General features: G+C 36.5%; 1 protein-coding gene across 8 annotated transcripts in view; it reads right to left on the bottom strand.

Annotated features, from left to right (window-relative positions):
- CCDC171 (coiled-coil domain containing 171) overlaps positions 1 to 26,885 on the bottom strand; it is a 302,971-nt gene that overhangs the window by 257,046 nt on the left and 19,040 nt on the right. For 7 of the 8 annotated variants that reach the window (XM_042913069.1, XM_042913067.1, XM_042913074.1 and 4 more), the window contains 4 exons: positions 18,832 to 19,006; positions 16,023 to 16,213; positions 13,851 to 13,982; positions 4,454 to 4,600 (listed from right to left, as the gene is read on the bottom strand). In XM_042913069.1, the coding sequence (XP_042769003.1) occupies positions 4,454 to 4,600; positions 13,851 to 13,982; positions 16,023 to 16,213; positions 18,832 to 19,006 (645 nt within the window). The remainder of the gene's footprint in view (positions 1 to 4,453; positions 4,601 to 13,850; positions 13,983 to 16,022; positions 16,214 to 18,831; positions 19,007 to 26,885) is intronic. The other variant, XM_042913073.1, reaches the window with a different exon arrangement.

The following is a 26,885-nucleotide window of genomic DNA, read 5'->3' as shown; positions in this document are numbered from 1 at the left end:
TCATTTCACTATAATATAGAAGGGGGGAAAGTGACTGGGGGTATAAATGATATCATATTGGCCATATATAAATCATTGTTGAAGCCGGTGATTGGTACATTAGGTTCATTATACTATTCTGTTCATCTTTAAAAATCTGTTTAAAGCTTTCCATGTAAAACAATGTTTGAAAAAAACAGAGGACCAAGAAAACTTACAGAGACGATGAGAATGAGCAAAGGATCACCGACAAATGGACATCCTTCAAGGCTTTATACCTTTACACTCCCACTGGCAAGGTAAAGGAAGTTTTAAAATCACCCTCGCCAACACTGGGTGCTTTCTTTTTCTTTAATCTTAGCATAATGAGTGTTATAGCCTTTCTTACATCATGGTGAGATTAAGTATTTTTCATGTGTTTGTTGTCCATACAAACATCTTTCACATCTTCTTTGATGTCCTTGGTAGATTCTTCTTTTCAGAAAGTTTTTCTCCTTTTTCTCATCAGATAGTGTGGGATTTACATAGAGAGATACAGAGATAGAGTTTTATTTACCCTTTCCTGTAAATATTTTTCTCATTTGTTTGCCTTTTTACTTTATTTGAAGTGGAGAATTTACTTGTACGGTAAAATGCTGGATTGCGAACAACTCGTTCTGCGAGTGTTCCGCAAGATTGGCAAACATTTTAATAAATTTTAACCTGATAAATGAGCGATGTCTTGCAATACAAGTAGTACTTGATGCCGAGACTCACATGATCACAACTAAGCCAATGGTTCCTCTCTCTCTCTCTCTCTCTCTCTCTCTCTCTCTCTCTCTCTTTCTGTCATTCACTGCAGGATTGTGGGTGATCTCCCATGTTCAGATGCCTGATCTCAGGCCGCGGTGTTTGGCAGAAATCAATGATTTTTCAGAACATTGGCAGGTGTGTCCACAACTGGCACTAGAGTATGTTTTGTCACTTCAGAGCACCTATGGACCGTCCTTTCCTTTTCCATTCAAGAGTAAGCTTAGGAATGCTTTGCTTGGTTCTAGGTCAGGCTGCCTGCAGATATAGACCCTTTCCTCTGCTGCCTTATTGCCAGTTACATTCAATACAGTCTATGACAAGAGTTTATTAATACTATACTGAAGTCAACATCCGTGCGAGCACATACAAGGGCCCCCATGCAGACAAAGATTCCATTGAGCCAACAGACAGCAGTGATTCCATTAGTGATAGTGAAAGTTGTCCTACACAAAAACCCTTCTCTCTCTTATCTCCCTCACACCAGCCATGAAGGTTTTCAAAGTTAAGTGTAGGTTTATTTTTCTTCATATTTTCTCTGTTATTTTGTATTATATTACAGTATTGTAATCATTTTTATATGAATATATTTGGGCTGTGGAATAAATCATCTGAGTTTCCATTATTTCCTATAGGGAAATTCGCTTTGACATAGAAGTGCTTCGGATTACAAGCACGTTTCCGGAACAAATTATGCTCACAAACCAAGGTATTACTGTATATTACTTTAATTTTTTATAATCACAGCTATAAGTCCATTTCTTTATGATTTTGTTCCTCTGCTTTTACGATTACTAGTAAGCCATACTGCACTCAGAGAGCAAAAGGACTTAAATTTTCTTCTTAGTTTATCAGTTTTTAATGTTTTACTCTTTTTTAATCCAACTGGAACTTATTTTAGAATATAATGCAAGATGGGAATCTAACTATATTTTGTCCCAAAGAGTTAACCAATTGTTTCAACATGACTCACTGAATAATCTTTCCTATCCTCACTGATTTAAGATACTAGATTTTATATATATTCAACAAGTCTACTACCAGCCTTTCAATTCTATGCCATTAGTCTGCTCTTAGAGTTACCGTACTTTTTAGCCACTCAACAATCTCTTTTCCCCTTCTTTTGGTACTGGACCCTAATTTTCTTTATAAAAATTTCTTTTTGGGGCTTTAATTTTTTTTAATGTTTTTAAAGTTTACTTATTTTTTTGAGAGAGAGAGAGAGAGAGAGTGCCAGCAGGAGAGGGGCAGAGAGAGAAGGAGTCACCAATCAAGCAGGCTCCAGGCTCTGATGTCAGCACAGAGTCCAACACAGGACTTGACTCGTGAACTGCAAGATCATGACCTGAGTCCAACACAGGACTTGAACTCGTGAACTGCAAGATCATGACCTGAGCCGAATTCAATGCTTAACCAACTAGGTGCTCTGTGGGCTTTAATTTTTTTTTTAATTTATTTATTTTGAGGGAGAGAGAGAGAGAAGGAGAGAGAGAGGTCCAAGTCGGGGGAGGGGCAGAGAGGGGAGAGAGAGAGAGAGAGAGAAAATCCCAAGCAGGCTCTGCAATATCAGTGCAGAGCCCAACACAGGGCTCAAACCCACGAACTACAAGATCATGACCTGAGCCAAAATCAAGAGTCGGACACTTAACCGATTGAGTCACTCAGGCGCCCCTGGGCTTTATTTTTAGTAGAACTGAGAAAGATTTATTTGGGGCAAACTACCTCTTCCAGTCAAATATTTTCTCTCTGGGACTTGAATCCTAAATAAAAGTACAAAACGAATGATACCAAATTGTTACTGATAAATAAAATAAAAATTATGGATACTAATTCATCTCAATTTCATCCATCATTTCTGTTCCCAAGCCTTCTGGAGATGCTCTGGGATTCATTTCTGAGCCTAATTCCCCAGGTTTCATCCTGATTCTGCAAATATGATTCCCATATTCTTCACTGAATTCCCTATTTAAGCTAACCAAAGTTGGTTTCTATTGCATACAACCAAATAACCACAAGCAATACAATACTAAAGCTTTATAATGCATATTAACTTCTGAAATAGTAAGCCCCCGCTCATTACCCTTATCAAAATGTTTTAGAGACTCTCAGGTAGCTCTTTAGTCTTCAACATGAATTTCTGAATCTATCTTCCCCAAATAATTCCACTGAATTTTTTTATTGGAACTGTTTTACCCCATAATATAACCTAGGGAGGATACATATCAGTATAGGGTTGAGTGTTCCCAAAATGTCTCACCATTTTCTTTGAAGACTCTCAGTTACTTTTTGTAACTTTTAAGTGTTTGTAGTTGATTATATTCTTATTTTTGTCGCTGTGAAGAAAACTTTTTAAATATTTTAAATATATTATTCTCTGATTATTGCTGCTGTATAAGAATGTATATATAATTATTACATATTATTTTCTTTCTGGCCTCCTTACTGAATGTTCTTACTAGTATTAATATTTTTAAAGTTGATTTTCTTGGGGCGCCTGGGTGGCTCAGTCGGTTAAGCGGCCGACTTCGGCTCAGGTCATGATCTTACGGTCTGTGCGTTCAAGCCCCGCATCGGGCTCTGTGCTGACAGCTCGGAGCCTGGAGTCTGTTTCAGATTCTGTGTCTCCCTCTCTCTGACCCTCCCCCGTTCATGCTCTGTCTCTCTCTGTCTCAAAAATAAATAAACGTTAAAAAAAAATTTTTTTTTAAGTTTATTTTCTTGATTATTTAGGGTATAAGTGTATCATCTGAAAATAATAAGAGTCATACCTCCTTCTTTCCCACAATAATAATTCTTATTGCTCTTCTTCCGTCATATACTTCTTTGGCTAAAATTTCCAGAACAACGTTAAATGACAGCAGTGAGTTTAACCAGAGCATCTCTAGCATTTTATCATTGAATTCTCTTCATAAGTGTTTATTTACCTAATGACAATTATAAATTATGTTTAAAACAAAACTTCTTTATCTATTGAAATACTTCATTTCCCACAAACAAAAGGAAATTTTAAAAAGAAGAATGAACAAATAGATTTCTCTCAGAATTAATTAAATTGATCATCAGTATCATTCTCTCATAAAAATCACATTTTTAATTTGTAAATTGATGCTTCTTTCCCATTTAAAGTCTTACCCACAAAACCATGCAGCTAGTATAGGATTCAAACTACAAAATTAGAATTTAATATTATGTGTGCAAAAACCTTTCCTGTGTTGCTTCCTCAACCTTACAGTTTAAACAATTACCCTCATATTTTCCAAATATTCCATGAGAATTGTTAAAAATGGATAGATTTTAAAAATTAGGGGAAAAATATAATTTACTCAGACACAATGTTTTCAAAGAATCCAAATATTCAATATAAATAAATGCTGAAAAAATTAGTTTTTTATTACAGAGTAAAACCTTCTCTGGCCTTAAATTACTGACTGGATAACATATATATGTTTGGGGTTTTTTTAATTTTTATTTTAGAGAGAGAGAGAGCGTGAGCAGGGGAGCAGGGCAGAGGGAGACAGAGAAAATCTTAAGCAGCCTCCATGCTCAGCACAGAGCCTGACTCAGGGCTTTATTCCATGACCCTTGGATCATGACCTCAGCTAAAATCAAGAGTCGGACACCCTATCAACTGAGCTACCCAGGTGCCCCAACATATATATGTTTTAAAAGAATCAGAAAAATATACCTCAAACTCTTTCCTAAGACGTTCTTCTCGTTGAGTGCTAAATTCAAGCTCACTCGTTTGTTGCCGTAAAAGGTCAGAGCAGTCCATGTGTTCAGCTTCTAATTTCTCTACCTTCTTGTGCATATTTTGCACAGCATTATCTTGCTCCTGGAAAATAATTCATTTAAGTTTATAAGCCAACAATGACAAAAATTTATTTTATAGAAGACCACGAGTAACTAAATCTGTGCTTCAACCACAATAGGTTAATCTACACAGTAGACCCTTGAACAACATGAGGGTTAGGGACATTGACCCATGCATGGCCAAAAAAAATATTAATTAATTAATTAATTAATTATTGACTCTGCAAAAATTTGACTACCAATAGCCTGCTGCTGACTGTAGTCTACTGTAGCCTTACTGATAACACAAATAGTCTACTGCCCATATTTTGTATGTTACATGTATTAGATACTGTGTTCTTAAAATGCCTAACTTTTTAATTTTTTCAGTATCTCTAAGCAACACGGTTCATCTCTAAGTTTTTTTCAAATTGTCCAAAAGCCCCAAAAAATTTTCCAACATATTGAAAAGAATCCACATGTGAGTGGACCCATGCAGTTCAAACCCATGTTGTTCAAGGGTCTTATAGACACTTGCCCTTATAGGCAAGAGGGGTCGAGATATTCCAGCGATGTTTCAGAATATACACGTGTTCAAAACACACTACTGGAATTTTAACATTTTAAAAATCTGATTAATACATGTTATAGTTGAAAATGTGTACAGCTCTCTATAATGTTATGCTAGTTCAATTGACTTCTGAGGCTATTTACATAATGCTGTAGTCCAACAGCCATATGCAATGTTTTCCCTCTCATTAAAATTTTAAAATATTTTGTAATACAAATGTACATTGCCCTTTTGTGTGATAAGAAATGATTAGCTTGAATGCCTAATAATGACCCTGGAGAGATTTTTATGTGAGCTCATGGTACTTTAACTATGGTTATAGCTCTTAAAGTTGCATCCACTAGGTGGCTGTGTTTCATTTCCTTCAGCTTTCAAGTTTTCAACTCTTTGTTGTATTATTGAAAGAACGATAACATCAGGTAGTCTTCTACTTAAATCTCTCAATCCCCTTTCCCAACTAAACTCAGAAATCAGACAGAGGTGAATTTTGTGAGAATTCAAACATAAAGTAACACACGTATCAAAGGTATTTTCCACAGTAAAGTGTCTAGATTCATCATTCTCACTGAGGTCTCTGACAAAGGCTTCTCTCCCACCTCGCCCCCACCAGCACAATCTTATTCAGGGACTTGCACAAATACATATTATTATGGTTTCAAGTATTACTAGCCACTCAAATGATGTCACCAGAGTCTGAGTGAAAATGTCGCAAGCATCAAATACAATTCTCTCTCTATAAAAGATTCTAATTTGGAAAGTACCCAGCAGTACAGTCCACAGCCAAAGGATGAAGAACAAAACATAATTTAATTTCTTCTTTCCACATCCCCTCATTCATGAGATTACTACTCTGTAGCTGACTACACATGAACTCTTAAGAATTATTTTCTTCTGGGAATGGAAACGTCTTCATATACAGAAGTTCATCTACTTACATATTTTCAATCCTTAAACTACCGCAGTTAAGAGCAAAGCTGGGTACCAGAGCAAAAGTGTACCAGCACTGTGCAGAGAGCACTCGTAGTTTTTACTAACACTCTGGATGGATTCAGGAATAAATGGGTTTATAAATAGCCATATGTAATCTAATTTCATCATAACAGTACCTTCACATACAATAGTACTTTTAAGACCATTAAGCACTATACAAGTATGAGATACTATTATTATTCTGGAGGATAGGTCCCCCTCCTTCAAGCAGTCAATACTACCAGCATTAATCCAAATTCACTGTTAAATTATATGCCCTCTTGATTGACACATAATCTCGAACTTTCTATCGTCCACACAAATTACTACGTGTATTTTTAAATGAATAAACAGCCATTTACAAGGTTAATCACAGAGTAAACCAAATAATTTGAAATAAAAACAAAATCAAGTCTATAACCAAAAAATGCTTGTATCCTAGTTGATGGCAATTATTTCAAACAATATTTATTAAAAAAGCAAAGAAACTAAAGTATCCAGGAAGTCTCAGGAAATTTACTTATAAGAAAATATGGCTTGTGATTCCCATCCTATTGATAAACAGCACAGAAAGACAACATGCAATTATTTCATTACACTAAACAAAGAGCATGCCCACCATTCCATGACAGTTTCAATTTAATCCTATAAAAAAAAGAACAACTGGAAAATCAATAATGGATCAGTTAGAACATATTGTATTTATTGGTGAGATTTTAACTTTATGATATTTGACCTATTTTAAATGTTACACACGGTAAAATAGCTTTTAAATAAAAGTCTTTCAATATGTAGATGAAATTCTGACCTAACAATCAGTTTTAATGCAGAGGTCAAATAGTCACTAATATTATGCGACAATTCCTATATATTCTTGAATATGGATATAAAAACATACGCAGTTTTTATTTTAAAAGCTGCTTTCTGCATATAATATAGATTTTATAGGAATTCTATTTACATATCCAAGAAACTTATATTACATAGTTAACGGATTACATTAATTTACAATTACACTGATTAATTTTCTGATGTTAAACTCACTTGGCATTTATTGCATAAAGGCTTTTTTACATCTCTTATATTTTGCTGCATTGAGTTGGCTAATATTTTATATAATACTTTTGTGTGTATATTCATTAGTGAGATTGGTTATAATTATCTTTTCTTGTATCTTTGTCAATTTAGCATCAAGATTTATCAGTTTTTGGGGGGTGCCTGACTGGTTCAAACAGTAGAGCATGTGGGACTCTTGATCTCAGGGTCATGAGTTCAAGCCCCACGCTGGGTGTGGAGCCTACTTTTAGGCTCCATAAAAACATGGAGGGCACCTGGGTAGCTCAATTGGTTGAGTTCTGACTCTTGATTTCAGCACAGGTAATGATCCCAGGGTCATGGGATCAAGCCTCAAGTTGGGCTCTGTGCTGAGCATGGAGCCTGCTTAAGATTCTTTCTCTCTCTCTCTCTGCCCCTCTCCCCTGCTCACATGCGCTCACTCTCTCTCTCTAAAAAATATTAATTAATTAATTAATTAATTAATTAAAAAACTGTTTTAAGGGATTTATCAGTTTGGTATGTTATCAAGATTTTTCCATTCTCTGTCAGAGTTCATATAAGATTGAAACTATTTACTCCTTGGAGTTTCTTTTTGCTTATTGGTGAAGCAATATAACCTGGAATTCTGACACTGATTCTATCAGGTTTTCTACTTTCTGCCTCTTGTTAAGATATTTGGGGTAGGTAGGAGAATTATATACGTATCCATTTCAAATACCTAGCCAGGTAACCCTACAGTGAAGATCACAGTTGAAAAAACAAATACAAACGCTCAGAGCTTCTAATAAGCTCTTCTGTCCCCAACTCTTAAACATATGAAAAAGTTATGGGGGGTGGAGGGGGACAACATAAAAGATGAAATCTAAATCAAGGAGAAAGGGGAAAAACAACCTGAGAGGAACACATATAAAGAGAATAAAACTTGACAATATCTTCAGAGAACAGAAGTAATTTCAGAATGGCAGAGTATAAGGACTGCCAAAAATTCTTTCCTCCATAAAAGCAGCAAGAACATGTGCAAAAAATGCCAAAATAAAATTTCTCATAACTGGAAATTAACCATAGGCTTGCAATAATCCAATAAGCACTTATTCAAGAAAATCAGTGAAATCTCTGTAAGAATGGCAAGTTCTGGGGAGCCTCGGGGACTCAGTTGGTTGAATGTCTTACTCTTGATTTCAGCTCAGGCCATGATCTCAACATTGTGGGATCGAGCCCCAAGTTGGGCTCAGTGCTAACAGCGTACAGCCTGCTTGGGATTCTCTCTCTCTCTCCCTCACTCTCTGCTCCTCCCCCCACATCCCTCCCACTCTCTCTCTTTCTCTCTAAATAAATAAATAAACATTTTTAAAAAACAGTCTTAAATAATATAACAACTTATTGCTCATCTATTTTTAACTCTGAAACAAATATGACAAACACACGATCTAAATGGTAAATATTAGTTATATCAATGGCATTGGTAGGTTATACTGGGTACTGGTATATTAATCCCTGTTACTTTTTGCATGTTCAAATATTTGTTTTAAGTTTATGGTGCTATCAACACAATCCAAGTCTGGGATGCATTATAACATACAAGAAAATTCCAAAAGAGCTATAAAATAGTTCATGCATTTATATATCAAGATTTATTTGCTCCTTTCAAATAAACTTTAAAAAATTTTGTCACAGAATTTATTTTCTAATAAAACAAAAAGCTTACAGTGAAAAAGTAAGTGTGGCGTGTGTGGGTGTGTGTGTGTAACCAAATCATAATTAAAGACAATGGAAATTGAAGGAATTTTTCTTTCTTCCACTAGAGGGAGGTGTTGAACTTAAAATATTTTAAAATGAGGCTTATTTTTGAACTGACATTTACCAACCCAGAAAACCACATTGTGCTATTAGAAAATAAACTTGCTTTCTTTCCACATCTTTCAGAAACATAGCCCAAAAAGTATTAATTTCATTTGTACTCATATAAACATTTCTCAGACTCCAAAATACAGTTTCAAGTCTGAAGAATTATGAGTATAGTTAGAAACATATCAGAGAAAAAAAAGAAACTTATCAGAGCTAAAGTACCCCTCCTTCTTACCTTATGAAATATATCAATTTAGCTAGTTACCACCTTAACCTAGTAATGCTTATCTCCTGAAAGAACCAGAACAAGCTGTTCTTCCCTAAATCTGCAAACCCAGCACAGTTCTACAATCAGAAATAGTGTTTGCAGCCATACAGTATAAAATGGCACTAACTTTGTGTAGTACTTATCATAATTATAAATCCATAAACTTTCACACCAAAGCAGTGATGCTTGTAGGCATTTACACAGTTCAATAACTTTACAACAGCTCAAAGATATGGCCAGGAATGTTAGCTTTTTACTTTTTTTCTTTTCTTTTTTTTTTAAAAGCTCTATACCCAACATGGGGCTTGAACTCACAACCCCAAGACGAAGAGCTGCATGCTCTACCGACTGAGCCAGCCAGGTGCTCCAAATCTTTTTTTTTTTCCTTTTAATGTTTATTTAAACTTGTGTGCACACACGAGTTGGGGAGGGGCAGAGAGGGGTACAGAGAACCTAAAGTGGGTTCCACAATGACAGCAGACAGCCCAACGTGTGGCTCAAACTCATGAACCGCAGGATCATGACCCTAGTTGAGTTCGGACACAACCGACTGAGCTACCCAGGCACCCCCTCACCCCCAGATCATTTTTAACTAGAGCAAAAAATTTTCGAAGTAAATGAAATGTCTATCAATAAGGGATTCCTTAAATATATATTAGGAATGTCCACATAGCAGAAAACCATGCAGACACCTCTAAGAATAATATAAGGATATCAAAAGATGGACACCAAACATACTGAAGAATATAATTCCATTTATGTAATTCAATGATATATGTTTATATACCCTCAGATAAGGAGTGGGACTCGAGGAGTGGCCGTAAGACCTTCACTTTTGCCTTTAAGTTTCCCTAAATTAGGGCATTTTTACAATGAGCACAATATATAGTAATTTTATAAATTGAGTATAAAGGCATTTCCCGTTTGAAAATAACAGGCAGTATCAATGCCAGAGTCACTGTCTACGCCATTTGCTTACATGGGGCCCCGGTGGGCAGTTTCCTAGGAAACTGCAAAGAAATGCTCCTAGCTGGTCTAGATCATCGCTGAATGATCCGAAATATCTCCTGTCCATGTAGCTTTCTCCAAGCTATCTCCAGGTCACAGTCATGCCCACCAGGTCAATCTCTACACGCTGCCCTCCAATCCCTAATACGCAGCCTGCTGATGGCCTAAGTCTGCTCTAATATCTGCTTTCCCTGCTCCCCACTCTTCCCCCTCTGTCTTTAGGGTGCAGTATAATTTTCAATTGACATTTCTCATACTCTTTGCCATTACAAACTCTCCTACCCCTTAATCACTAGATACATAAACCAAATTTAGTCAGCGAAGGAGGAAAGGATCATTTTATTCCTTGGTTGAGTTATAGAATTTGGGAAACAAAATAAATATGTAAAAATATACACTGGTCTTCCAAATATTTTCAATCCTACTGGTAATTTATACGTTGAAATGAACTGGAAAAATGACAAAGAAAAGGGCACGGTGGTTTAAAACAACCCTTTACGGCTGCCTGTCCCACATTGTCTACAATAGAAAAGCTTAGAACAAATAAGCATCCTCAAAGTTCACATTGCTTTGGAATGTGAGGAATAAAGGAATATTTAGGAATATTAGGAATATTAGGAATAAAGAAACTTAGGAATAAAGAAACCTAATAACCACACAACAAATGGCCATTTTAAATTAAATTAAATTAAAATTTTTAATAAAGATAAAAAAGGTAATATCTTTAAAAATCAATATTAATACTTTGTTTTTAAATTAAATTGGCTTTGATTTGTTGTTTTTGGTGGGGGCTTTTTGCCTTTGATTTGTTTTGAAATTTCAATGATGCTAAAGAAAGATGGGGAGTTTTTATGTTTATCAAAAAAGGGCATGCATTAAAAAAAATGAGAAACACTTTTTTAAAATGAGGTAACTGTACTAGAGTTCCCATTAATATTCCAGAGAAGTACACCTCTATTTAGCGTTTCAATTACTAGGAAAGAAAGGAGACATGGCATAAAATTAAGATTTTTTTTTTATAGTGGGTCTGAATTCTAAAGCCCAGATGAAAGAAATACTACACCTGCTTTGTCTGTTAAAGATGGGGTTTCACTTAGAAGGGTTTGTTTTTTTTTTTTAACTTATTTTAAAAACTGAATTCCCTTAGAGAGTTAGTTACACAAAGAGAACACTATACCATACTAACATCTAATTATAGGATGGAAACCTAAACCCATCAACAGCCAATAGGGAGAGCAGAGAATTTCAATCTAGCCCACAAGTTGTTTAAAAAAAGACTTTTAAAAATATGAATAGTTTCTTAAATTTGCTTTAAAAAGGAAAGACAGTTTTCTTTTGTTAATGCTAAAAGGACAAAAAAGTGAGAGACTGAGCTCTGAACATTTCAGTTATAAAATACAATAAAATTTATCTTGTGCAAACATTACACTACATGTTAACTAACTGGAATTTAAATAAAAACTTTAAAAAATATATCTTATAAAAGGTGGTAGTAACTAGGAGTATATTCCCTATTCTTTCCCATACATACTAATTAAAGACTGATACAGGAGCTCCTTGGCTGGCTCAGTCAGTGGAGTATGCGACTTGATCTCAGGGTTGTGAGTTTGAGCCCCACGTTGAGTATAGAGATTACTTAAAAGAAATGATAAAATCTTAAAAAAAAAAAAATAAAGAAAGAAAAAGACTGGTACCATATTCCTTTAGTACTTCATAATACAAAGTCTGGTATAACCACATACATTTCAGTGACTTAGAAATCACATCTAAATCACATCATCCAGGGATCCCTGGGTGGCTCAGTCGGTTAAGCATCCGACTTCAGCTCAGGTCATGATCTGGCGTTTCATGAGTTCAAGCCCCGAATCCGGCTCTGTGCTGACCACTCAGAGCCTGGAGTCTGCTTCGAATTCCGTGTCTCCCCCTCTCTCTGCCCCTCCCCTGCTTGTGCTCTCTCTCTGTCTCTCAAAAAATGAATAAATGTTAAAAAAATAAAAATAAATAAATAAATCACATCATCCACACATTTAAATATAAAGGTCTCTGAATCATATTTGATAAGTTTCAGGCTACTGATTGGGGGCACTGGAGATTTCTGAATGTTTAGAAATGAAGAGGTTATTTTCATTTACTAATGTTTACTTGTTTGTTTTAGGTAGGCTTTAATATTATCAACAGTTCAAATATCATCTACTCTGTGATGGTTTCCCCATTCTCCTAGGCAGTTAATACATTTCTCTTTTATGATCCCATAGAATTTTGTTCAAAACTTTATTATATTACAATATATTTTCTCTCTTTACATATCTCTCTGCTTTAAAATCTTCTAGGACAGAAATCGTATCTCAATTTTGTATCCTCAATACCCATAGCAGAAACTCAGTGTGTACTTAAGGAATGAATGAATGAATGAATGAATGAGTGAACTACACAAATTACAATCAGACTCTAAGAATACCAAGAGGTCTACAGAGTGATTGTAATGTTTTACCAGATTCTACAGATGGGGTAACTAGTAAGAAAAGCATTGCCCAAAGACCAAAGGTTTGGGTATTTGTTGGTATTTTGAATACTTACATATACAACAAATCCAGTATTTCCACTGTTTACTGCCAGCTTTTACTCTTAAAGAAATAGGGTGGCTTTTATTCTCTGCATGTTTTCGGCTGCCTTTGTCTTGCACAGTTGTTTCTAACACAAAACTACTCCAAAATTTTTAGATGGATATTTTTCATTCTGTGAAGAGTGCGTATCTTGGACATGTACAAAGACTATATTTCAATTTGTTGGTTTATATAGAAAAAATGCCTTATACAAAAATAAGTAAAGAAGAAATGACGAAAAGTTCTTTTAAATTTTAAGTTAGTTGGTTAGTGAATTAACAGTTTGAATTTATCTTATCTTCCCTTCAAAATAATTTATGTGTAATCTCCTGAAATAAAATGCAAAGTACCCCAGAGTGAGAATCTGGTGACTGGTTGTCTTTTCCCACATTAATTACTCAGTCTATGATCTGAGTAAATCATAAATCTCCATCTGCTCATCTACAGTGGGGGTTGGATGTAATCAGTTATTTTCCAACTGGACTATTTGAAGCCTTGGGGATTCTGTGTGTTGGAAGAAAGGAGTAAATAGAACATAATTAAGAATATGATCTTCGTAAAAAGCAAGAAAAAAAAAAGAACTTGCTCTTAACAAAAAGAGTTGAAAATCACTATGCTATATTAACTTATAAGCATCCTTTAATATCTAAAATCCAATTATTCTATTTCTTTATGCTATTAAAGTGAACCATCGCATATTTTAAATTGGAAAAATAAAATACCAAATGTATATATGTCCTTCTCAAAATCACATAATTTGTGCAACAAAGTCGCCCTACTCTAATTCTGATAGTATCTACTGGTAACGGTTGCCCATATTATCATGTAACTACAAATGAAACATGGCCTTCCAGAAATCAAAGACTAGGAATCATTTTTGCATTGAGTAAGCTAGCCAACTATTGCACTAATGCTTTAGTATCATAAGCATTAAAAAGACATTTAAGGAACCGAATTATTATTTTTTAAATACCTGTACTATAAATTGTAACTCTCTTCTTTCTGCTTCCCATTGTTCTGCTTGTAATCTAAACTCCTCCAATGTTGTCTCCCTGATATGACACTCCATCTCATTCTTCTCCTGCTGATGTTTTTCCAATGCTTCCTTTATATGAATAAAATCTTGCTTTACTATTAGGTCAGTGAAAGTCATCTTTCTTCCTTCAGCCCCAATTTAAGCATACAAAGGGCTCATCTTATCTACAGACTGCTAAAACTCATTATAATTTATGTTAAAATTATTAATAGAACTATATCATGTTTTGATCATCAGAATGTAGATGTGAATAAGAAACTAAGGTTATCCATTTAATTTAAACAACGTTAGAGAGAGAGAAAGAGAGAAAGAAAGAGAGAGAGGCATATGTTTAACCCAATTTCTCTAAAAAATTTAACTTCAGAGGTTTGAACAAAATGATATGACACAGAGACAAAAACAAAGTAGATTATATGTAATCTATATGTAAATCTACACGTAAAGTAGGTAACATGTAAAGATCTAATTACCTATGAACAAACTGGATTATTCCTGGTAATTTACGTACAAATCTAACAGAGAACCTGTATTTACCAAAGGTGAGAAGGAAGGAGTTTTGTGCAACAAATCAGAATGTTAAAAATTTGAAGAGTCAAAAAAAAAATTTTTAAGGTTTGGACTGCAACTAATTTCTAGTTCTACAGATAATACTTGCAAAAGGCTTTTCTTTTGGGTTTTCCTAGTTGTACTACATTTACAAGATCTAATTTGGTTCAAACTCTTAAAAATATAAAATGCAGGTTCCTCAAGAAGCCCAATTTTCTAATCTATAGGGTTTAAAACTAAGTTCCCATTAACACAAGGAGAAAGAGTCTGTGGCTTATATGAGAAGAAGCCTTCTGTGTCTAAATAGACAGAAGGGATCTGCATAATAAAGATTACCCTTATAACTTTCACTAATGGAAACCATCACAAAGGGACTCGAGCTTTTTCCCCTCTGCTGAAATAGTGTGACTCCTATTCAACCCCAAATACCCGCAAAGTCTGCGCAGATCAGTTCAAAGCCAATAGCATAAAATTAAGCAGAGTTCTCCTATCCAGTAGCTAGGCAAGATCACAGAAAGATCTTATAATTTGAGGTGCAGGCTGATGGACTATTAAGGAAGGCTACTGCCATTATGTTTCTTTCCACGTAGCCGTAGCCGCAAGACGTAAGGTTATACAGGGCCACCCAGGGACTTGGAGCACCAGTAGGCACCTAGACTCCCCCCATTCAGCTACTAAGGGAGCCCTTGCACATACCAGGCACTGTTCTACGGTCTGGGAACATCACACGAAGACGAGAGACAAACTGTGTCTGACATGGAGAAAATCAGAAGATCTGCTGACAATGCCATGGAACCCTTATACTGAAACTTTTACACTGACTAAATGCTTGTGTAAAATTACTTTTAATAAAGATTTCCAGAATTCTGGAAAGCCATATATGCCAGTGGCAAATATAAAGCATTTCTATCATGTATTTTTTACTTTAAACTGGTGCTTCAAAAAAAAAAAAAAATGGCAAATATAAGCAATCAAAAAGCTATCTTTTAAGGTGTAGGCAAATTCAACCTTAAGTCATACTTTTACTTTAGAGAATAAAAAAAAAGAAAAGAAAAAGAAAAAAAGGAAAAAATGGGAAAATAAATAGCTCAGTAAAAGGTCATCAAATATTTTTGATGTCATGCCTAAATAGAAAGGGCTCTACATAGATAATGAAGTTTACATCAGAGACATAAATATTTTTTGTATCTATTAGATATTCAGACCTAAATCTAGGGCCCACATTTCTAAAATTCTAAATTTTCATGCTACTGGACCTAAAGGGCTATAGGTTCTCATCTTCTTATAATCCCACATAAATTGAGTTCTTTTAGTTTGATCAGAGATCTCAAACTGTTTTTCATAAAAGAGGCAGTGTACATATTAACGTATTGCTAAAGCATATTACAAAAGAGACCCACAAAAATGCTCCTGAAAGGAAAGAGAGGGAAAGAGACAGGGCGGGTGAGAGGAAACCAGATTTTCTTGATTTCTGGTAGTTATTTTCCTTTCCAAGGATAGCTTCAAATAACATGTAACACATCTCAATGAATAGAGAAAATATCCTTTATAAAAATAAGGTACCTGTAGAGTTTTCTCTAGTCTGCTTTTTTCTTTCATAAGTAAATCATGTTCTCGATTGCAATTTTGAATTATATTGTCTCTCTCCTCCAAATCACGTTCAAATCTTCTGCACTCTTCTTTCCATTTCAGCTGGGAAGTCTGGAATGCTTTCTCGATCTCATTTGCCTTTCCCTGAAGTTCTGCATTCTGAGCTGTTAAAAATATAAAAGAATAATAGGTATATTTCCAACCACACATTAAATCCCTAGGAGTTCAAACACCTAGGCGTTGGAGTTGATTCCATTTACAGCATGATCTTAGGACAAAAGATTTAACCACTTCACATCAGTAAGCTCTAGGAAAGCTCACTGTTTCAGAACAATCTATTCTCTAATTTCTTAATCTCTTCTTCCCCTCCAGACAATGGTGATTTTGCCATGAAATAGTATGCCATGTTCCTTTTTTTTTTTTTTTTTTTTGAGAGAGAGAGTGAGGGTGCAAGTGAGTGAGAGACAGAGAGAAAGAGAGAGAGAGAGAGAGGGAGAGAAAGGGAGAGAGAGAGAGAAGCGGGGCTCACACAAAGCGGTGCTCAAACTCATAAACCATGAGATCATGACCTGAGCCGAAGTCAGATATTTAACCGACTGAGCCAGTCAGGTGCCCCAATATGACATATTCCTAGAAGCATGCCCAAGTTTAGGTGTACCTATAGCACCAGCTACATTCTACTGCTTTTTCTCCTATTCAAGAAAATAAGTCAAATGTTGTGGGGTTTTTTTTTTTGGGGGGGGCACCTGGTTGACTCAGTCAGTGGAGCATGAGACTCTTGATCTCAGGGTTCAAGTCCCACACTGAGTGTAGACATTACTTAAATAAATAAATCTTTTAAGAAAAAATGTGGGTTTGGGGCGCCTGGGTGGCTTAGTTGATTAAGCGTCTGACTCTTGATTTCAACTGAGGTCATGATCTCATGGTTCATGAGTTCAAGCCCCACATCAGGCTCTGCACTGACAGCACAGACCCTGCTTGGGATTCTCTGTCTCCTCTCTATCTGCCCCTCCCCCACTTGTGCTTGCTCTCTTTCTCTCTCAAAAATAAACTCAAAGAAAAAAATTTTTAATTTCATTAACGGCTATTCTTCTATCTTCCTCTGTAAAGTGTCTGTTGAAATCACTTGACATCAGGAAAATAACATCCTATCTTCTCTGGACTTCAATCTCCTCATAATTAAATAAAAGTCACTAACTTGTATATCTAGTGCCTTTCAATTCTTATATTCCTAAGTTCCAGGTAGTGGTGTGGTTATTAAATGCCAGAGGTAATCAAAAATATTTCTGGCCGATGGCAATAACCTAAGACAGCTGGCCACAGTTAGGGACCAGAACCTTTACAATGACTACAGCTTAACATTTGTTCAGTCCCACGTGGTTAATAAAATACTTTTGGTTTTGTTTTGTTTTGTTTTTTTTCATTTCATCCTTAAAACAACCTAAGTTCAAATATCAGTAAGTAAGTGGTAAAACCAAGACCTAAACCTAAATCTTCTGAATTCATGCTCAATATTCTTTTAATTAAGACCTGCTACATACAAGAACTTTCATAGCAACATTGGGGCACCTAGCTGGCTCAGTCAGTAGAGCATGCGACTCTTGTGAGTTCGAGCCCCACTTTGGGTGTAGAGATTAATTAATAAAATCTTTAAAAAAAAAAAAAAAAAAGGAATGTTCATAGCAACATTATTCTTGATAACCAAAAACTGGACATTACTCAAGTGCCCATTAGCAGAAATGGATAAATATAATGTGGTATGTCATACAATATAATATTAAGCATCAATGCAAAGTTCATACAACAATATGAATAAACTCACACACAATGTTGAAGGAAAGAAGCCAGATATAAAAGAGTACATATTATATGATTCCATTTAATATAAAGTACAAAAAACTGGCACAATTTATCCTTGCTATTAAAAATCAGGGTAGTAAGGGCACCTGGGTGGCTCAGTCGGTTTAGTATCAGACTCTTGATCTCGGCTCAGGTCATGACCTTACAGTTTGTGAGTTCAAGGCCCACATGGGCTCCGTACTGATGGCCCAAAGCTTGCTTGGGATTCTGTCTCTCCTTCTCTCTGCCCCTCCCCTGCTTGTGCTCTCTCTCTCTCTCTCTCTCAAAATAAATAAATAAACTTAAAAAAAAAAAGGGTAGTAGTTATCCATGTGGAAGGACTGCTGGTAATTTCCCATTTCATGATATGGGTGCTTCTTCTGAGTTATACACTTATACTAGGCACATTTCTTTACATATATTATACTTAAAAGATTTTTAAGTGTTCATATGCTATATAACAGTGTTTGAGGATTAAATCCACTGCCTTTTTCTTCTTTAGGCACCACACTCTGACCCTATGGTTCCCAAACCTAGCTAATCAACAGAATCACTTGCAGTGCTCCTTGAACATATAGATTCTCTTGAGCTAGAAATTCTCATTCAGACTACATGTGATAGGAGGCCTATGAATTTTTTTTTTAAGCTCTATGTGATTCTGCTGATTGACTATTCATGGAACAACTGCTCTACAAAGTGATTAAAAGAATTCTGAATCCCTTTTTCCATACATATACAACATAAAAAAAAAAAATCAATGCAAAGTAAATGAATGTTCACATACTGTAGAAGGCTTTATACCCATGCAGCAAAGGCTGTCCATCAAAGGCCAAAAATCCAAAACCCCACCTCTGACCCTAGATGGTAAACACACCCAACAGGGAGCAATGATATACAATAAGGGTAAAACCCTCAGCATGGGGAAAAATAAAACTAGTCTTACCACAGAGCTTTTCTTGGATCCTATGTGCCTCAGCTAACCTTTCTTCAGCAGCCCGTCTTCCGAGACCAGCTTCCTTTCTAGCAACAGCCAGGTCATATTCCAGACTTTGTCGCAATGCCTCTCCTTTTTCAACCTCGGATCGCAGCTTGGCAATCTGGCTCTCATAGCTTGCCAGCTAACAACAGATTTCGAGATCATGAACCAATATTAAAATATGTCACCAAGATGATGAGATCGTGCACGCAAACATTTAAATGTCTTAGAGGAATTTGTTTCTATAATATTTATAAGACAAGAATTTATCAATTTATACTTTTCTAGAAGACTGGGAAAGAAGCACTAGCCTCACCAAATGACACTCATTAGTTTTCTAATTCTAGAGAATCCGCTGAAGAAAAAAATAAAAACAAAAAATTCTTATATGATCTTACAAAAATAAAGAGAAATCACAAGGTTTTTTGGGTTTTTTTGTTGTTGTTTGGTTTGTTTGTTTTTTAAGTAGGCTCTATGCCCAATTTGGGGGCTTGAACTCACAACCCCGAGATCAAGAGTCGTATGCTCTACCAACCGAGCCAGCCAGGCACCCCTGAATAATTGCAAGTTTTCATCAGAAATAGTCATAAGGAGTGAAAAAATGCATGAACATAGTTAAGTACTTCAAAATTCATTCTCCCCTCTCTTCTTCCTATTCTTTAAATGAAATCAAGAAGCAAATTACACCAGGGCAGCTGGGTGGCTCAGTCGGTTAAGTGCCCAGTTCTTGATCTCGGCTCAGGGCATGATCCCACAGTTCATGAAATCATGCCCCGAGTCGGGATCCGAGCTCACAGCACAAAGTCTGCTTGGGATCCTCTCTCTCTCTTTCTCTCTCTCCATCTCTCTACTCTTCCCCCACTCACACTCTCTCTCAAAATAAATAAATAAACGAATTTTTTTTAAGAAGAAAATTGCATCAAAGTATACTTCAATAAATATTGTCTATATTATTTCTCTTGTTATGACATTACTGATGGAGCATAAAGTAATAAAAGTGTCAATTTTTCAGGGATTTTAATGAACTAATATCTAACTTATCTAATATCTAGACAACTAGATACTTAATAACTAGATCTAATTTATCTAATATACTTCCATGAGTAGTATGACAGAAGATAGGTCAGAGAGTCAGAACTAAATGATTCATAAAGCACATTCCCACTCTAAAATTCTATAATCCAATCAATAATTCATTAAATAACGTTAAACACTTCCTATGTGTTGGGGAGCCTAGGTGGCTCAGTCAGTTGAGCGTCCGACTTCAGCTCAGGCCACAATCTCTCGGTTTGTGAGTTCGAGCCCGCGTCGGGCTCTGTGCTGACAGCTCGGAGACTGAAGCCTGCTTCGGATTCTGTGTCTCCCCCTCTCTGCCCCTCGTGCTTTGTCTCTGTCTCTCAATAATAAATAACCATTAAAAATTAAAAAAAAAAAAAAACACTTCCTATGTGTCAAGTACAGAGAAATATATAAAAACATTATGGAGTCCCTGATCTTAAATAATGAAATGCTATATAAAGGCATGTGGAATAGGTTTTCTAAAAGAGGTAAAAATGTTATGATAGCTCAAGGAAAAGCATAATTATTTATTGCTGACAGTTGAGAAAGAGATGGTGGATGAGAGACAATGCTAGAAAGGCATCGTGTAGGAAAGCATTGAGCTACTATACCAGGCTAGAGAAAGACGGTCCCATTATCAGATAAGAAAAGACAAAAGAATTTCAGAAGGGCAGCATCAGAAATTACCACAAGTAGCTGTTATTACGTAGAGTACAGCAAGAGTTACACCTTTTTCCACATATAAAGAATAAAAAAATACTAATTTTATCTTTAAGAAATTGTATTTTATTTTTTTAATATATGAAATTTATTGTCAAATTGGTTTCCATATGACACCCCGTGCTCATCCCAACAGGTGCCCTCCTCAATACCCATCACCCACCCTCCCCACCCTCCCACCCCCCATCAGCCCTCAGTTTGTTCTCAGTTTTTAAGAGTCTCTTATGCTTTGTCTTTAAGAAATTTTAGAAAAGTAAATGTCTTCAAAACACACTTACAAAACAAGAATTGACAAATATCCTTTAATAGTGAAGAATAAAACCACAGAATCTTAATTACATATTCAAGATAACTCACTTTGTTTCAGAATCACTGCATCCCGCCCTGCCCACTGTCTCCCCCACCAATGCCCAAGGAGAATAAAGTTGTTAATATTTGGGCATTTCCAGTCGTGCCAGTCATTCACCAGTTTGCCCTCAGATCCCCTCCCTGTTCTTCTACAGCTCTGCTCTGTATTGTATGAACTACATTTCCCAGGCTCCCTTGACAACTGGCCTCTCACGTTTGGCCAATAGGAAGCACCTGTGATACACTTATAAGGGCAGAAGTAGTGAAGCCAGGGTGGTTCTAGATCTAGCTCAGGATCTACCTCCAGCAGCGTCTCTGTCTCCCCTGTTGCTTCAAATCCTTCTGGATAGTCCCTCTTATCAATCAGTGAAGACCTCTCTGCAGGCAGAAATGGGATACTTTTGCAGTGACCCATGGCATACAGTGGGATCACAACTTGTTAAATTATCACGTGCAGTTTAGAATAAAGTGTCATTTGAGGACAAGCCTTGAAGAAATGAGGTAGCAACTGCACCTAACCATTAGGGCAGCATTGTTTATTTCAAGACCTGTAGAGCGGGAAGGCTAAATGTGACTATGTTAGAAAACTAAGATAAAAACAAAATAATCTCAGAGATTTAGAAGCTCAGCTCAAACAGTCAGAAAGTCAGAGTCTCTATGTTGACTTTAAAAGAATTTCTTATATCTTGTCACCCCCTGGCAGACAAGGTTAAGGACCACACACAAAATCTAATTATGGGGAATGCATAATTACACTACAAGTTGAATGAAGAGTTTCACCAAGTTTCTAATGTTAAGATAGTATGTATCAGTTGGGCATTAAGTAGGAAGGTAGGAGATGGGATGAGGACTTCTGGAATTAGACAAACATGAAACTTGTAAACTTCCAAATCCCCCTACACATCCCTTACCAGCAAAAGCAGCTTCTCCTCCCTGGGATAATTAGCCTTGCTTATTATTATTAAGCCTCTTGCTTAAAGACTTACTAACGAGTGCTCCTGAAACAGTTGCCTTGCAAGAGGATTTGCGAAGACCCACGTCCACCACTCTTTGTCACCATAGATTGACCCAGATGTTAGTGTGCCAAAGGAGGAGAAATACGCAGCCTGCTCCAGGAAAAATAGCTTATGTAGCAAAACAAATGCAAAATCTTGCTAATCTTCTTTAGTAGGAATGTGCAGAACATACATAGGATTGATTTGGACTTAATAAGCTAGTTCCAACAGTTTACTAGGATGGGTGACTGTTAAGCTGAACTTAACACCAGCCTACAATCACTTAATAAAGTCAAAATGCCAGTACTTTCCTGACATAATATGGAGATTTAAGGAGATGGGTGTGATTTCATCGTGAGCAAACCAAAACCTCCTCTTTCCCCGACTACATCCTCTTCAAGAGTGCAAAGGATATTCTTTTCCTAATTAAATGCTATAAAATACACTGGAGTGGAAAACGTAAGCACCCTTAGAAAACTCTGGCAGCTAATCTCTATGTGCCAGAGATTACAGGAGATGGTGGAGATAATGGTGGAATATATCACAACTGAAATGAACTCCCCAGTTTCGATGGAAATAATGGACTTCCAGAGTGGCAAAGTCCAAGTGGTAGCAATTAACCAGCACAGTACTCAGTAGGTACCAGGATTACAGTAGTAATCATAGCAGTCTGACCCCCAGTATTTGTGGTGGTATCTGATTACGGCGTACATAGGAATTAAAGACATGGGCAGCCATCTAAAGCAGCGCTGTCCAATAGAAACATAAGGCAAGTCTCGTACGTAACTTTAAATTTTCTAGTACCAGTATTTTAAAAAGTAAAAATAAATACATGAAATTAATTTTAATCTTTTATTTAACCCAATATATCCAAGGTTACCATTATTTCCCCATGTAATCCTATGAAAAATGATTCGTGACATGCTTTGCATTTTTTGTACCAAGTTTCTGAAATCTAGTGTTTTACATTTACAGCACATCTTAATTCAGACTAGTCACATTTCAAGTGCTCAAAAGACATGTGTATATATATATATATATATTAGTGGTTTTTTTCTTTGCCCCTCCCCTCTGGCATCATACAAAAAAATGTTGGTAGTAATAACTTTTCCATTAAATTCATGAGGCACCCAACATAAAGACCCAGTAGTGACGATATGCACCATTTGTGAGATGGACGCAATGACCAATAAGCCCATTTTGGTGAGTGTGGGAGCACCTTTGTACAGCCTGGAAGGTACTACCGTATGGGAGTTACATACGAGTATAAGGGTGATAACGCTGAAGCATAAGATGTGGACTGCCAACCATTTGCCCGTTTGATCTCAGATCCATTCCCCAACCCCCTTCAGCCGCTCTACTCTATTATATGATTCCCATGCTCCACGGCCAAATAGCTCTACTTCCAGCAGCATCTCTGGCGGTAGCTGCACTCTTTTGAGGTCCATGTCCCCATCCCTCCCCTCCAACACCCCAACACCGAACAACCCTTACCATGGCTCTACTTTCTACCAGACAGCCCCAACTTCAGGACTCTGATCACATCACCTCTTCCCACTTGCCCTCTGGTCTAGAGGTGGTGGGGGCTTCCTGCTCTTACTAATCTGAATGGCCTCATCACTCCCTATTTGGATTCCTAGGTCTTCCATCATGTGTACAACCAATTCCCTCTATTAACGTCCCTCTTTTTTCCTGACTGGACCATATTTGGTTTCTTCAGCTACCCACACAGCTAAGAGAAACATATCCTCTGCCCATGAGATTGTTTTCTCGCTTAAGCTTCAATACATTCAACAGCCACAAAATGGTGTCTCCCTCCTTTTTAAAACATGTCTGCGTTCTTTAACACCTTTACACTCAGCCGACTATGTCATCCCCCGTATCTACGTGTATGCCCCCTAGAGCATGCCTCAGCCTCTATAAGAAAGGTTTTTCACAATTTGTATGCCATGGCCCTCTGTGCAATCTGGCAGAGCCTTCTCAGGATAATGTAATTAAATGCATAAAATAAAACACACAACAAGAAGAATCCAAGTATAAAATCAAATATATAAGACAAAAGCCAACTTGTGATGCCATCATGTACTTCTTTAATAGCACACTGAACAACAAGCTCTACTTACAGGTCTAACAACCACTGTCATTTCAAAGTAGTGGCAAGTATAAACAATATTTTGAAATACTTCTATAACTGAATTGTAGGTCTGTGACTTCTAGTGAGGATAAAGTCAAAAGTACTGCTAATACCACTATGGCTTGTTAAAGGAGGGCTAACTGGGTTATGCCTTTCATAACTGAAAGAAATGCTTAATGTGAGTTAGAGGGTAATAAACATCAAATATAATTTTTTATTTTTAGGGGTGCCTGGGTGGTTCAGTCAATTTTAAGCGTCCGACTTCAGCTCAGGTCACGATCTCACGGTTGGTGGGTTCGAGCTCCGCATCAGGCTCTATGCTAACAGCTCAGAGCCTGGAGCCTGCTTCAGATGCTGTGTCTCCCTCTCTCTCTGCCCCTCCCTCACTCATGCTCCGTCTCTCTCTGTCTCAAAATGAGTTATGTAAAAACGAATAAATGTAAAAAAATTTTTAATTTTATTTTTAATAAAACCATCCAAGTACATGGATTCCTTGATTTCGCTGTTTCTAAGGACCTCAGTTTAAGAACCCCTACTCTTAAGGGGCCTGGCTGGATCAGTCAAACAGTATCTTCAGGTCCTGAGGCCTAAAAAGTCTACTGTTTTGTCGGTCCTAAGTTCCCAGGACCTTTTAGCTAAAGAAAGTTTTTTGCTCTTTTTATCCTCTCCCATTCTCATTTCTCTAGATTTTCCTGCTCTATCATCACCGTCTCGGCCAAGGAGACATCTGAATAGCTTCATGCTTGCATATCCTATTTCACACATCTGTATTACTGTGCTCAAATGATTCTAACAACCACAGCAACACTGAAAATCTTGTGGCATTGTCCCATCCAATCATCCACATCAACACAACTTAGTCTCATCTGGAAGCAGTGAGTCTTACAAGCAATCCCTCTCTCCATACCCTCTGCCTACTAGTAAATCTCAACAGAAATCTGGTCTTTCCATACCTATCAAAGAAAACTGAGGCTCAGAAAAATTAGATAACTCGTCCAAGAACCCACAACAATAAAATTCCTAGAGATTTTAAAGATATGTATTTTAGTTTATTTTTACTGAGATATAATTGACATATAACATTGTATTAGTTTCTGGTGCACAACATGATTTCATATTTTGTATATATTGCAAAATGATCACCACAATAAGTCTAGTTAACATCTGTCACTGTACATAATTACAAATTTTTTCTTGTTATAAGAACTTTAAGATTCACTGTCTTAGCAATTTTTAAATACACAATATAGTATTAACTATAATCACCATGCTGCATATTACAGCCCCATGACTTGTTTCTTTTATAATTGGAAGTTTGTACCTTTTGACCCCCTTCACTCATTTTGCCCACTCCCTGCACCCCACCTCTGACAATGACCAATTTGTTCTCTGTATCTGAGCTTGTTTATTTGGTTTTTGCTTTTAGATTCCATATATGAGATCATACTGTATTTATCTTTCTTTGTCTGACAATTATTTCATTTAGCATAATGCCCTCAAAATCCATCCATATTGGGGCGCCTGGGTGGCTCAGTCGGTTGAGCGTCCAACTTCAGCTCAGGTCATGATCTCGTAGTCCGTGAGTTCGAGCTCCGCGTCGGGCCCTGGGCTAACAGCTCAGAGCTCGGAGCCTGGAGCCTGCTTCTGTTTCTGTGTCTCCCTCTTTCTCTGCCCCTCCCCGACTCATGCTCTGTCTGTCTCACTCTCAAAAATGAATAAAGGTTTAAAAAAAAATTTTTTTTAAATCCATCCATGTTGTCACAAATGGCAAGATTTCATTCTTTTTTATGGCTGAATAACATTCCTCTGTGTGTGTGTGTGTGTATATACACATGCATTTCTGTATCAATTCATCCACTAATGGACATAGACTTTTTTTTAAGATTTTATTTTTAAGTAATATCTACACTCAACATGGGGCTCAAACTCAACAACCCTGAGATCAAGAGTCGCATGCTCTACTGACTGAGCCAGCTGGGTGGCCCAGATTTTAAAGATGTTTTAGGCCGATCACCAACATGATGTGTGTTAGCATTGGAAGTATCCGATAAAGCTAATATATGGCCTTAGTTTTTAGATAATTTCATTCCTCTCTGCCTTGCTTTATAATGGGACATATTTAGAGATTATGTGGCTAAAAAAAATTAACTATATGAGTTTAAAATTATCTAAACAAATAACTGAAACAGTAAAATGAATAGTAATATGAAATTGGAGTTGAACCAATTGTAACTGCCTATTGTGAGAGAATTATCTTTCTTCCCTGAAATAATTTCCTATCTCTTTAATGTGAACACATATTTCAAAACATTCTGATCAAATAAAAGAGAATAGTGCAGGGTGCCTTGGTGGCTCAGTCGGTTGAGCATCCGACTTCGGCTCAGGTCATGATCTTGTGGTTCATGAGTTTGATCCCTGCATTGGGCTTTCTGCTGTCAGCACAGAGCCCACTTTGGATCCACTGTCCCCCTCTCTCTCTGCCCCTCACCCGTGCTTGCTCGCTCTCTCTCTCTCCTCTCTAAATAAATAAATAAATAAATAAACTTAAAAAAAAGAGGGAGAGAATAGTATGGTCTAAGTGAGACTTCTGATGACACCTGTGAATAGTTGTGAAAGAGTATAGATGAATGATTATCTATAATGACACAATTATTCTCAAGTAAAATGTACATTTGGTTTTAAAAAATAAATTTTGAAGATTATAAATAACATACATTTAACAAATATCACTTCATATTCAGTATATAATATTACAATGCAAATAA

Source organism: Panthera leo, chromosome D4 (genome assembly GCF_018350215.1).
Source record: "Panthera leo isolate Ple1 chromosome D4, P.leo_Ple1_pat1.1, whole genome shotgun sequence".
NCBI classification, from domain to species: domain Eukaryota; kingdom Metazoa; phylum Chordata; class Mammalia; order Carnivora; family Felidae; genus Panthera; species Panthera leo.
This window is presented reverse-complemented; position numbering and strand designations above follow the sequence as displayed.